The sequence below is a fragment of the Sinocyclocheilus grahami genome, unplaced genomic scaffold, assembly GCF_001515645.1.
Source record: "Sinocyclocheilus grahami isolate Dianchi unplaced genomic scaffold, SAMN03320097.WGS_v1.1 scaffold631.1, whole genome shotgun sequence".
Lineage (NCBI taxonomy): Eukaryota > Metazoa > Chordata > Actinopteri > Cypriniformes > Cyprinidae > Sinocyclocheilus > Sinocyclocheilus grahami.
This window is the reverse complement of record NW_015505810.1, coordinates 559936-574020: the sequence shown is the minus strand read 5'-3', so window position 1 is coordinate 574020 and position 14085 is coordinate 559936. Positions and strand designations below refer to the sequence as shown.

At 37.5% G+C, this 14085-nt stretch overlaps 1 protein-coding gene across 1 annotated transcript; it reads left to right on the top strand.

Moving 5' to 3' along the window:
* The first annotated feature begins 2098 nt into the window (after nt 1–2098).
* On the top strand, nt 2099–3766 carry LOC107558069 (single-pass membrane and coiled-coil domain-containing protein 3-like). The gene is made up of 3 exons (XM_016241684.1): nt 2099–2176; nt 2293–2338; nt 3023–3766. The coding sequence occupies exon 3, from the start codon at nt 3042–3044 to the stop codon at nt 3705–3707; it is 666 nt and encodes a 221-aa protein (XP_016097170.1). The 5' UTR covers nt 2099–2176; nt 2293–2338; nt 3023–3041; the 3' UTR covers nt 3708–3766.
* The last annotated feature ends 10319 nt before the right edge of the window (nt 3767–14085 follow it).

Genomic DNA, 14085 nt, shown 5'->3' with positions numbered 1-14085 from the left:
TACAGTTTCTTTCTCTAGCAGTGGAAATATTGAACAAATATGGTAAGTTACAGTACTAACCCAAGGTTTTTCAATCAAAGACTTCTGGCTCGGAGGCACTCTTCAGGTCGTGAGTCAGCATCTAATGTAACTCTTGTTATCCCGGATATTTAAAGATAAATTGGTGACCTCCCCAGTGAGGCAATCCAGACTGGAAACGCCCCTCTGAAAAGACAAGCTCCTGTCCTCTCGTCTGTGTCACGTCTCACCCACACCAACAATCTTCCTGCTTTTCTTCATTGCTCATTAGCTTGTGATTCATTATGTGATTTAAAAGTGATATGCTAACTTCTTGAATTGCTGTTGTAAGATAAGGCTGAAATTAATATTCCAGAAAAGCTTTACTTCAGCAAATATTTAACTTTTAGGTTACCCAGTAAAAGGGTGTGATTTGTTCTTGACCGTAAATGATGAGGATGCGCACAATTTATTCCCTCGATTTACTAAATTATGTGCACTTTTTAGCAAATTGATGGAACTAATAAGTAGTACTTCTTTTAACACACTTAAACTGAAATTAAATGTTAATAGAGGCTTGCATTGTGTGACAAGATCCCTCATCATATTAAACTCACTTTGATTTGAACAGACTGATTAAGTCAAGTCGGGCTTTATTGTTATTCCGCTACATGTGTGGACATACAGTGCTACATTAATAAACATAAACATAAACATACAACACTAGACGTAAGAACAAATCTAAACATAACTAACTTACTGAAAGCAGTAATCTAACTATACATAATAATTGACTATACATACACATAACCTAAGACAGACTATACAAGTACTTTACATAATAACTGTGCATGATATTGTGCAAAAGAGGTATTTAAAGTTAAGAAGCAAATAGTGCAATATGATTTGTGGTGCATTCACAAGTAAACATTTGTTTAGTCCTTATTAAGTTCTTGTAACATGGAGTGTTAATAAGAACGTGTCTGGTGCATTTAGAGAGAAACGATTGTGTTTCTGCAGGTAGGGTTGTGGATGAGGGTTCAGAGCGGGGTCACAGCCTGGGGGAAAGCTGTTGAGCAGTCTTGCAGAGCGGGCTCTGATGCTCTGGCACCAGATACAGATACATGTGAATGTGTGTATAGATCACTAACTGTCATTCTTCATACTTCCTCATGTGTCATGTCTCATCTTAACAAACCAAAACTCCCCTGTGGAACCAACTCTTGACCAGCTTTTCCAGCTAATTGGTGAAGTTGCTAAATACTAAATGCATTGCGTAACCATGACACAAAACTGCATTATTACGAAGAATACACAATGAGATTACTCAAATCTCTGTGAGAAATATGATTCAAAATATATTTGATTAGTCCATAAAAAATTGCATTTTATTTGTAAAAGAATATAAAGAACATCTTTATGATCAGATATTTTAATTACATTTAATCAGTTTTGTTTCTTATTATTATTAATTAGTAAAACTACACATTCTGAAAATAATTTTAAGCAGTGTACTGGGAGTTCATCTCCTACTCTCTAATAAAAGTCTGTAAAAATAAGGCACAGTGCACTGTGTTAATATTAAGCAATCTGTATTGATTTTTCACAGGTGTTTTTAATTACACGTTAAATTTGGGGTTTTAGGGTTACTACTTAACAGATAATGTATTGGCAGAAAATTACCAGTACCTTTTCCATTTTTCACATATTCTTTCTAACAGTGTACCTAAGTGACAAGCTAATAACATGCTGTATCATAAATAAACAATTATTAGTGTACAAGTGCAAGTAGCAACTACACTTGTAGGCTGGCTGGCTGTTCAATGGTTTCCCCATTTTGTGTCATTTAGATGAAAACATGTGCCTTTTTTATTCTAAATATATATATATTAAAAAATTTTAGATCTAGCAGTTAGCATATCACTTTTAAATCACATAATGAATCACAAGCTATTGAGCAATGAAGAAAAGCAGGAAGATTGTTGGTGTGGGTGAGACGTGACACAGACGAGAGGACAGGAGCTTGTCTTTTCAGAGGGGTGTTTCCAGTCTGGATTGCCTCACTGGGGAGGTCACCAATTTATCTTTAAATATCCGGGATAACAAGAGTTACATTAGATGCTGACTCACGACCTGAAGAGTGCCTCCGAGCCAGAAGTCTTTGATTGAAAAACCTTGGGTTAGTACTGTAACTTACCATATTTGTTCAATATTTCCACTGCTAGAGAAAGAAACTGTCATCGGTAAACTAACTTGTTTTATAACAGAATTGGCCTCTTTTGCTTTCATTTTAAGGTAACGAGAAAGGAGAGACCAGAGTCTACAGCACCAGGTACCAGTTGTAAGTATTTTAAAGTGCTTATAACTTCTAAACATTCTCACCCTCAATCTGTCACATATTGACATTCAATGAGAAAACTTTATGGCATTAATCAGCAGATGCTATGGGCACGGGAATTTCATTCCATCAGGTTTGGTTGTGAAATAGCATTGTCTCTCGTGACCTCTTGTGTCATGCAAAAGTTCAGGTGTACCTTTTGAATTAAATGACTGTTCACGGAGCGACTGTTCACGGCTTCAGTAGACTTGGGATGATAAAATAAAACCTGGGCCTTTATGATCAGAACAGAGTAACTACAGTATGATAGTGGGAAGCGATGCCCCATGGGGGCGTTGAAGCCTCAAAAAATACTGTAATTCAGGGAAATATATATATATTTTACTTAAATAACTTGTACTCCCTAAATACAGGCCTTTGCTAATAGTATACATAACTGTGATGTTTTGCAAAACAATAAGTTTTAAAACACTTTTTTCTTGCTGCTTTAAATTCAATGTTGTTTCAATTCAGTTCAGTGAATATTTACACATCATTCTTGTCAACATAGTCCATGACAACAACAAAAATGTATCTTGACTTTATCTAGTTAGGAAAAATGGCAGGGGCCACTTAACGCAATGCTAATCGGCATTTATCAGTATGCAGAATATTATAGTTTCCTTACAAGTGGTTTCTCTTCTAAAGGATCCTAATATTAAGAAAAATGTGGAGTGACATCTTCTACCCTGACAACCCTAAGAGAAGGGAGCAGCTCATCCGCAGAAGTCAAGAGCTTCAAGATCTGATGAAGAACAACTTCAGAGCCACCAACCAACTGATTGATGCTATGAACAAGCACTTGAGTTGCTCTTTCGAACATATCTCCCTGAACGAGAGCGCTACTCTTCGGGAGAACTGTGATGTGATAATTGAATGCATGCGTAAGATACAGGCAGAAGTAGAGAGGATTGATAAGAGGCTGAAGGAGAAGCTGGAGCCCACCCTGTACGAGAAACTGCGAAGCCTGTCTTCTCTGTCTACTGTAGATTTTAAAGCGATTTCAAGGGCTTTTGCAATAGTTTGTGGTATTGGATCTCTGGGATCTACTGTTTTATTTGGTGTTTTACTTAAGAATGGAGCTATTCTGTCAAACATAGCAGGTAAGTTTGCTAAAATTGGAGCAACGGCATTAGCCGGTGTTGTGTTGACAGTGGTGTTCTTGGGGATCGACATGATTGTTGAGGCCATTCTTGGGAAAATTGAGGGTGATCGACTTTGGGCGGAGCTGGAAAAGTATGACAGAGCTTTGGCGGAATTCAGGCCAGCGTCTGAACAATATCAGGATAACATTACCTATGTCCGAATCAAAATTGAGATGTTGAATGAATAAAAAAATGTCAGGTTGAAATGTTTCTTGGAATTATAAGCTAATGTTATTACATTTATGCTAAAAAGATGCAGAAATATATGAGAATTGAAATGATGTGAAATGATATGTTGAAAAAGAAAATAATAATAAAATCAGTTCTCCCAAGGGTCATGAAACCATGGCTGATTGTCCACTTCTTCCTATAATACAAACATTAGATCTAAAGATTTCAGAAATAAGTATGATCATGCACTTATTATTTTTGAGGGGGCACAGGAGGTGTGTGTGTGTGTGTGTGTGTGTGTGTGGGGGGGGGGGGGGGGGGGGGGGGGGGGGGGTGTTGACACACCAGTAGGCTAATGTCTTAATAAATTTTTCCTTTTTTAGGCTATTCGAAATATTCCCAAGTAAGCAAATACATTTTGCACCTTTATATATCATGTTAGTTAATCTATAACGGGCTATGGGCAGATTAGCCTAATGCTCTATTAGGGTCGTTCAATGGAAATGTCAATTTTTCTCTCCCTAGCCTTTACAGAAATATTACTTGAAAAACACTTTAGGGTTGAGATTTCTTTATATTTTAAAATCAAACAACATGTTATTTGAACAATTACACCTCCTTGAGCCATCTGGCAATAATTGTTTTTATTTAATTATATAGAATTCCAAGCGCGTCCCCACAGCCATGTACAGAGAAAAAGTGCTTTATTTTGAGGTCCAAACCAGGTTTTTCTACCATTTAAAATACAATAATGTATTCATAACTATCAAATATATGATGTAAATGACATTTCATATGAAGCTTTTAGTTGAACTCACTGGTTTGACCTGCTTTACTGTTAGGGAATTGTAAAAAACTAGAATACAAATGGCTTAAACTACTTAATTTAGTGAGTATACCATGACTGACAACATGTGGTTTGATACCTTGCAAAAGCCATTTTATAAAATGCATTTTTCATGAAAATGGTCAATGGTGTTATACTGTCACTGGTGTCACCTGACCTTCCTTATGGGTAAATAAAGATTTGTATATTCATAAAATCAAAAGGTAATCTAATAAGGTGGTCTAATTTTAAATGTTAGAAAAAGAAATACATTGACATTGCCATACCAAAAGTGGACATTTCTGTAGAATGACACATTAACTATGCATAAAAGTACCACATATGGGTGTCATGCCTTAAAATATTTTTATATGACTGACTTTGTATTTAACGTGAATTTAATAAAATAAAATAAAACGTTTTAATCGACTAATTATAACACTTTCATTGTGCAGAAACACAGCAAAGGACATTTACCTTACATTATCAAAGAACATTATCATTTCATTATCAAGACTTCTGTCTCAAAAACTCCCAATATAATTGCTGAAGCTGTTTGAACTGTGAAATGGATATCTTACTTACATCGTACACACTTCTGCACTTTGTTGTTTCTGATGAGAGAATTAGCCAGGGAATTCAGTCATTGCATTCATAAGCTCAACACAATCGTGTGTGATTGGTTATAATGTGCAGAGCTGTATAAACGCGTCTGCGAATGCAGATTTGAATTGTATGATTGTATCAAATATAACAAATATTATTCAGCTATTTTTTGACGCCTCTGAGTATGATCATGTCTGCCGAATTCTGTTATTAGTAAAAAGTTCAGTGCAGCAGTGGTGGAAGAGATTGTTTCTATAACCTTAATAAAACACAGCTAAAAGATTAATTAACTTGGTGATTATATATACTGTATATATATAACTGTTCTGAATGTTTAAAGCCATGTATGTTTCACAAGTTTTTCAATAGATTTCTCAGAAACAAATATGAACCACTAGCGCAAACATCTCTAAACTTCATCCCTGCCGCCTTTACGTTTCTGTATCTTTTCCGTCTGTGCATATATTGGCCCAGAATTATTTTTTTATTATCCTTAAGCATCGTATTAATTACATACTACTTTTCACTATGGCCTTATCTTCTTAATGTCACGAATCCGGTCCATGGACTTCCGTTCAATCGCCGCCAGAGGTCACTCTTCCGTTACAGTGACTCTCACACTACACAAACTGTTGCATGTCATCCTGGACTACATATCCCATCATCCATTGCACTGATTGCACACAGCACTGATTGCACACAGCTGTAACCAATCTCACACTCACTATATTACACCCACTCAGGTCCTTTTCAAACTGCCGAGTATTGTTTATTGTTTTATCGCTCATCATGTGATAGCTACTTTACGGAGCCTTTTCCCTGTGTTAGTTTCTAGTTCCTAGTTCTAGTCTTAGTCTAGTCTCGCCGTGTTTTCTGATTTCCTGGCACCTGATTTTTTGCCTGTTTATCTTGAGTTAACCCTTTTTGGTGTTTTGGACTGTGTTTGCACCTCGCCTGGACTCTAGTTCGTGTTATTGGATAACCCCTCATGTCAAGCCCTCTGGATATTGTTAGCCGCTTATCGACCATGCCCATTTTGGATTACTCTTCTGTCTTGCCCTCAATATACCTGTTTGCCATTGTCTGACCCATGCCTGTTTTATGACCACGTCTCGGTCTCCTATTAAAGCTTTGCAAATGGATCTGCAAGTCTCATGTCTTGTTCGCCCCGTAACACTTATTGAGATCACATCCTGGACCAGACTGCATGTGAACCATAGCATACTACAAATTAAACACATTTCAAAGTTTCACCTGAGATGAGATATATGACGGCATTCAGTTTCATTTAAACATTGTGCACTGCTGCTCAGTGGATAACACTGTCACCAAACAGCAAGAAGGTCACTGGTTCGAGTCTTGACTGAGCCAGGAGAGCTTTCTGTGTGGTTCTCCCTGTGTTGGTGTGGGATATGATTTTCCCTACTGTGAAGATATGCTGGGATCAACTGCAGAAGCTCTATATAGTTTGTTGCTGCACTGATGCATTCCATTTCGTGCAGTGTTGGATTTCAAGTCGTTGAAAGACATGCAATTAAAGTTGTATTTTTTTTTATTTATCGCTACATATATTTAAATTATGATTCTGATCAATTTGCATGTTTATAAGTAATTTACATTCGTTTCATTCTCTTTTCTTTAGAGCAATTTAAATTACACATTTTAAGTTCATCGTGCAATTGTTTTTTAATATTTATATCAGTTTGGGGAAATGAACAATGTATAGATCAGTGATTTTCAGCACTGCTCCTGGAGGGTTATGACCTGTCCAAATACCTACACTTGTGGTCTTTGGACTTGACCACTTGTCTACTTCCATGATGTATTTCCCGTATTTGGCCCAAGTGTTGAAGTGGGCGTGAAGATCACAAGTGTGTGTAAAACTCAGAAGTGTTTGATTTTCAATTGTCTTTGCATTTAAAAATAAACGTATAAATGGCCGTTCAGTAGTCCCTATGTAACAGACGACACAATTTAAAAATTATGGTGCTTTATTAAGTGATAAAAAGCAGTCGCAAAGTTTGTACAAAATACACATATTATACTCATACTCATCTTTGCACAAATAAAATGTGCAACACGTAATGTTTTGCTACCAAATTATATGCAACATCTAATCAATTTAAAGGGATAGTTCACCCAAAAATGAAAATTAGTCTTAGATTTACTCACCCTCAGGGCATCCTAGGCTTGTCTGAGATTCCTCTTTCAGACGAACACATTCGGACTTATATTCCACATTGTCCTGTCTCTTCCAATCTGTATAATTGCAGTGAATGGTGCCCCTGTTTCTGAATCTGAAAAAAAGTATGCAAAGATCACAGAACTACTCCACACGGCTCCGGGATGTTAATAAAGGACTTCTGAAGCAAAACGATGCGTTAGTTTAAGAAAAATATAGATTCTTATAACGTTATAAACTGAAATGTCCACGGCGATCAAACGGGCAGGGCAGCACTTTTCACGAGCGGAGATCTTTTGTCGTAAGTTATGCTATTACTCCATTAATTTATACTAGCATATACTGTATATCCAGCGCTCCCTGAACGCAGTCTCTGGCTTTTTGCCAGTCAAGCGCAAGCATGCAGGGACGTGTCTAGAGTAATAACGACTCTGATCTGATCATAAAGTCTTTCCGAGTCACAGGGCTCATGTCCAAGTCAAGTCTCGAGTCATTGCTGTCAAAGTCTAAGTCGAGTCTCAAGTCTTCTTTAATTATGTTGAGTCGAGTCGCAAGTCATCAAATTTGGGACTCGAGTTCGAGTCAAGTCTTGAGTCATGTGACTCGAGTCCACACCCCTGGTAAATATTGGGCTAATTACTCCAGGGTAAAGAAAATCTGGTATAGAAAGATCCATCTTAGTTTAATTGTAGACTCTTAAATTGTAGCTTGAATTTTGAATTGAGATAAGGAGGCAAGACTAAATTACCTGACCACTAGAAGACACACAAAACATTTAACTTTCACCCTTAAAAGGAGCTAATGAAAAAAAATATTTAACTTAAAATTCTTATTAGTATACATCTAATAAATAGCCACAAGCACTTTTTACATTTTTTTTTTGTTTTATATAAAACTCTACCGTACGGTTGAGCTGTCAGTCCATGGTAAATCTCGATTTAAATTCAGAGAACTATTTCATGAGTTATTTTCCAATAATAAGCATTCCTTTAACTTTATTAGTATCTTGGATACATTTCATAACCTTCAGGGTACACAAAGATAAAACATTATATTCAAGCATCTGTATAATAACCTATATACTGTATATATAGCCGAATATACATGCTATATGATGTCTTTTACAGACATATCAACCGTACGGTCAAGCATGTTTTTGGATAATTATGGTAAATAAACACTTTTGCATTTCTCATATATTTTGCCATATTTCTGTTCTTTACCCCTACCCTGTTCACAACAACTTTATGGTTTCATCCCTACTTCCTTGATTGCTTGTTTGATGCTATTATCTGATGACTGACCAGCACCGTTCTCCCTTCTGCGTGACTGACTGAAGTTTGTAAACTGCTGCTGTCACTTGAAAACTGGAAATACCCAAACCACCCATGGCAACAGCAGACACACACACACACATATATATATATATATACAGTCATGTGAAAAAGTTAGTACACCCTATTGAATTCCATGGTTTTCTGTATCAGTAGATAATAAAAAATGATCTGGTTCTTGGAAAGTCTTAACATTTGGAAATAAAGCCTCAGATGAACAACATCACATGACATATCACACCAAGTCATTATTTGATTAACAAAACAAAGCCAAGATGAAAAAGCCATGTGTGACAATGTTAGGACACTCTATGATTCAGTTGCCTTTAGATCCACTTTTAGCAGCAATAATTGAAGTAGTCATTTTCTGTATGACTTTCTCAGTCTCTCACATCGTTCTGGAAGAATTTTGGCCCACTCTTCTTTACAGCGTTGTTTATTGAGGTTTGTGGGCATTTGTTTACACACAACTCTCGCCACATGATTTCAGTCAGGATGAGCTCTGGACTCTGACTAGGCTATTGCAGAACCTTGATTCTCTTCTTTCCAGCCGTTCTGTTGTAGATTTGCTGCTGTGCTTGGGATCATTGTCCTGCTGCATCCCCCAATCTTGGCCAAGCTTTGGCTGTCGGATGGATGTCCTCACATTTGACTCTAGAATACTTTGGTACACAGAGGAGTTTAAGGTCGACTCGATGACTGTGAGGCGCCCAGGTCCTGTGGCTACTAAACAAGCCCACAATCATCAGCCCTCCACCAGCATGTGTGACTTTTGGTATGAGGTGTTTGTGCTGATTATGGCCAAACATCTCCACTCTGGTCTCATCTGTTCAAAGGTCATTGTTCTAGAAGTCTTATGGTTTGTTCAGATGCAAACCGTGCTGCCATGCTTTTCTCAGATAGAAGAAGCTTTCTTCTGGCAGGCCTTCCAAACATGCCATACTTGTCTCATATTTGTCTAACTGTACTGTCATGAACTTTATCATTTAACATGTTAACTGAGGCCTGTGGAGCCTGCGGTGAAGCTCTTGGGTCGTCTGCCATTCTTCTGAGCGTTACACGGTCTGATGTTGGGGTGACTTTGCTGGGATGTCCACTCCTAGGAGGATTGGTGTCTGTTTTGAATGTCTTCCACTAGTGAATAATCTTCCTCACGGTAGAATGACGCACTTCAAATTGTTTGGAAATTGCCGTATTACTCTTCCCAGACTGATGGCAGCAACAATTGCTTCTCTAAGATCATTGCTGATGTCTTGCTTTTAATTAGCAGAGCCTGACAGCTACATACCCTCTAGCGTTGTTTATTGAGGTTTGTGGGCATTTGTTTACACACAACTCTCGCCACATGATTTCAGTCAGGATGAGCTCTGGACTCTGACTAGGCTATTGCAGAACCTTGATTCTCTTCTTTCCAGCCGTTCTGTTGTAGATTTGCTGCTGTGCTTGGGATCATTGTCCTGCTGCATCCCCCAATCTTGGCCAAGCTTTGGCTGTCGGATGGATGTCCTCACATTTGACTCTAGAATACTTTGGTACACAGAGGAGTTTAAGGTCGACTCGATGACTGTGAGGCGCCCAGGTCCTGTGGCTACTAAACAAGCCCACAATCATCAGCCCTCCACCAGCATGTGTGACTTTTGGTATGAGGTGTTTGTGCTGATTATGGCCAAACATCTCCACTCTGGTCTCATCTGTTCAAAGGTCATTGTTCTAGAAGTCTTATGGTTTGTTCAGATGCAACTTTGCAAACCGTGCTGCCATGCTTTTCTCAGATAGAAGAAGCTTTCTTCTGGCAGGCCTTCCAAACATGCCATACTTGTCTCATATTTGTCTAACTGTACTGTCATGAACTTTATCATTTAACATGTTAACTGAGGCCTGTGGAGCCTGCGGTGAAGCTCTTGGGTCGTCTGCCATTCTTCTGAGCGTTACACGGTCTGATGTTGGGGTGACTTTGCTGGGATGTCCACTCCTAGGAGGATTGGTGTCTGTTTTGAATGTCTTCCACTAGTGAATAATCTTCCTCACGGTAGAATGACGCACTTCAAATTGTTTGGAAATTGCCGTATTACTCTTCCCAGACTGATGGCAGCAACAATTGCTTCTCTAAGATCATTGCTGATGTCTTACTTTTAATTAGCAGAGCCTGACAGCTACATACCCTCTTAATTCTTATGTTAACAGTAAGGGTGTCCTAATTTTGTCACCCATGGCTTTTCCATTGTGGCTTTATTTTTGTTAAATAAACAATGACACGGTGCAACATGTCATATGTTGTTGTTCATCTGAGGTTTTATTTTCCAAATTTTAAGGCCTGGAACGACCCAGTTATTTGTTATTATTATTATGTCCTAATAAGGAAAACTATGGAATTCAATAGGGTGTACTAACTTTTTCACATGACTGTATATTAGGGCTGGGCAAGTTAACACGTTACAATCGCGTGAATGCATTAATTGATTAATTAATTTTATCGCACGTTAACGCAGTTTTTTATTATTATGAAAGTCCGTTGCTCACTGGCTCTGAATACACATACAGACAAACCATGGGTCACAGGAGAGGTGGGATGTTGATCAGTACTGGCTTGGGATGAGCGTCATCACGTGTCTCAACCAATGAGAGCATTCGTGGTGGGCCTAACACTGCAGCAGCGCTCCCGACTTCATAAGCGGGAAATAGGAAGTTTCCGATAGCACGTGAAGACAGCAGAGAAGCGCTCTCGCTCAGCACAATGGAGTGCATAGTTTTGTTAACTTTGTGGTTTATTATTTTGAGTCGTGTGGGACGCGGTAACACACGGCCCTCACAGATCTATCACTTTTGCCGCTCAGAAATGTTCACGCAATTCAAAAGTAGTGTATTGTGCACTTTTTTCCTTTAAAAGTACTGCTATATGAACAAAAGTGCAATAACATTTGGTTTGCAAACACTTTAAACAAATAAGGTGCTTTTTTACAGCAGTATTCCTTTTACATAGTAGTATTTAAAATATTGTAAATCTCCACTTTTGAATTCATTATTGAATTTTGTGTATAACAATGCGATTAAAGTGATAACTAAGTGGCTCTGGGAACAAAACATTAAAACTTTGGGTCCATGGCCAGAAACTCCCCAGAACTTAATCCCATTGAGAACTTGTGGTCAATCCTCAAGAGGCGGGTGGACAAACAAAAACCCACAAATTCTGACAAACTCCAAGCATTGATTATGCAAGAATGGGCTGCCATCAGTCAGGATGTGGTCCAGAAGTTGATTGACAGCATGCCAGCACGAATTGAAAAAGTTTTAAACTATTTTCAGAATGTGTAGTTTTACTAATTAATAAGAAAAAAAACAGATTAAATGTAATTAAAATATCTGATCATAAAGATGATCTTTATATTCTTTTACAAATAAAATGCTATTTTTTATGGACAATCTCATTGTGTATTCTTAGCAATAATGCAGTTTTGTGTCATGGTTACGCAATGCATTTAGTATTTAGCAACTTCACCAATTAGCTGGAAAAGCTGGTCAAGAGTTGGTTCCACAGGGGAGTTTTGGTTTGTTAAGATGAGACATGACACATGAGGAAGTATGAAGAATGACAGTTAGTGATCTATACACACATTCACATGTATCTGTATCTGGTGCCAGAGCATCAGAGCCCGCTCTGCAAGACTGCTCAACAGCTTTCCCCCAGGCTGTGACCCCGCTCTGAACCCTCATCCACAACCCTACCTGCAGAAACACAATCGTTTCTCTCTAAATGCACCAGACACGTTCTTATTAACACTCCATGTTACAAGAACTTAATAAGGACTAAACAAATGTTTACTTGTGAATGCACCACAAATCATATTGCACTATTTGCTTCTTAACTTTAAATACCTCTTTTGCACAATATCATGCACAGTTATTATGTAAAGTACTTGTATAGTCTGTCTTAGGTTATGTGTATGTATAGTCAATTATTATGTATAGTTAGATTACTGCTTTCAGTAAGTTAGTTATGTTTAGATTTGTTCTTACGTCTAGTGTTGTATGTTTATGTTTATGTTTATTAATGTAGCACTGTATGTCCACACATGTAGCGGAATAACAATAAAGCCCGACTTGACTTAATCAGTCTGTTCAAATCAAAGTGAGTTTAATATGATGAGGGATCTTGTCACACAACGCAAGCCTCTGTTAACATTTAATTTCAGTTTAAGTGAGTTAAAAAAAAGTACTACTTATTAGTTCCATCAATTTGCTAAAAAGTGCACATAATTTAGTAAATCGAGGGAATAAATTGTGCGCATGATTTAGCCTGCTATTGTTTTCCTGCATGTCATGTGCAGGGCTCCGCAGATTGCTTAGCTTACGGATAATATTTTTTGTTTGAATCATCATTTTAGCGATTAAGTGCTTGGACTTAATTATAATGCATAAATTCCGCTCCTAAAAGACCAGTTTGTAAACATTTTCCTCTCAGCAATCACTAGACAAGATACACAATAAGTCACACAATTAAGAAACACATGAAACTGATAAGTAATAATGCACAAAAATCATTTTATGTAGCAAAAATCTCTTCTTAGATGCCGTAATTGCTTCCTGCTTAATAACGATCTCTTCACAAACATGAGAGATTTAGGGGTTGTTTCAGAGCAGCTTCACAGGCTGTGAGGCAACATCGTAGATCAAAAGAAGTCCTCTCACAACCTTTTCCAGTGAACCAGCAGTTATTGCTCAAGAATATCATCCTCATCATTTACGGTCAAGAACAAATCACACCCTTTTACTGGGTAACCTAAAAGTTAAATATTTGCTGAAGTAAAGCTTTTCTGGAATATTAATTTCAGCCTTATCTTACAACAGCAATTCTGCTTAAGCTAGCTTTATTGATATCTACAGCGACTGACTCATTCCGCATGCAATGAATAAGCTTTGCTCGCAAATACATGTAATGCACATGTACATGAATATAGTGCAGTGTTTAGGTTCATATAAACAGAATCTGAAATCAGATTGGATTCATTATGATTGGCGAATATTAGTGCATGTAAACATAGCTAGTAATTGAGGAGCTCAAGCACTCGATTCAAGCTCTTAATGGAAGTCATTGATATTTTTAACAATTTTAATTGTTTCGAATAAAGTATCAAAAGTAAGTAACATATGGTTCTGTTGAACAAACTTAATATAATGTATTAAACAATATAATGTACATACGCATTACATCAAACGCCTACAGAGGGCTCCAATGGCCCGACAATCGTCTACATGTCACTGTGCGATCTAATCCTCATTCGGCTGAACAACATTTAATTCAAATGTCCACTAAATTTTTTATATTTGGCCATTTCTTTATGACAGAAATGCTGCAACAATCGTAAATCATTGAATGTGGACATCAAAAGTTAGCATTTTTCTGAGTTCTTCAATACGTTCAGCCATTTCACTGAAATAATCTGTTCAAC

Bases quoted from the DNA above. Each gene is read 5' to 3' on its own strand.
- LOC107558069 (XM_016241684.1), top strand. From the start codon at position 3,042: ATGTGGAGTGACATCTTCTACCCTGACAACCCTAAGAGAAGGGAGCAG.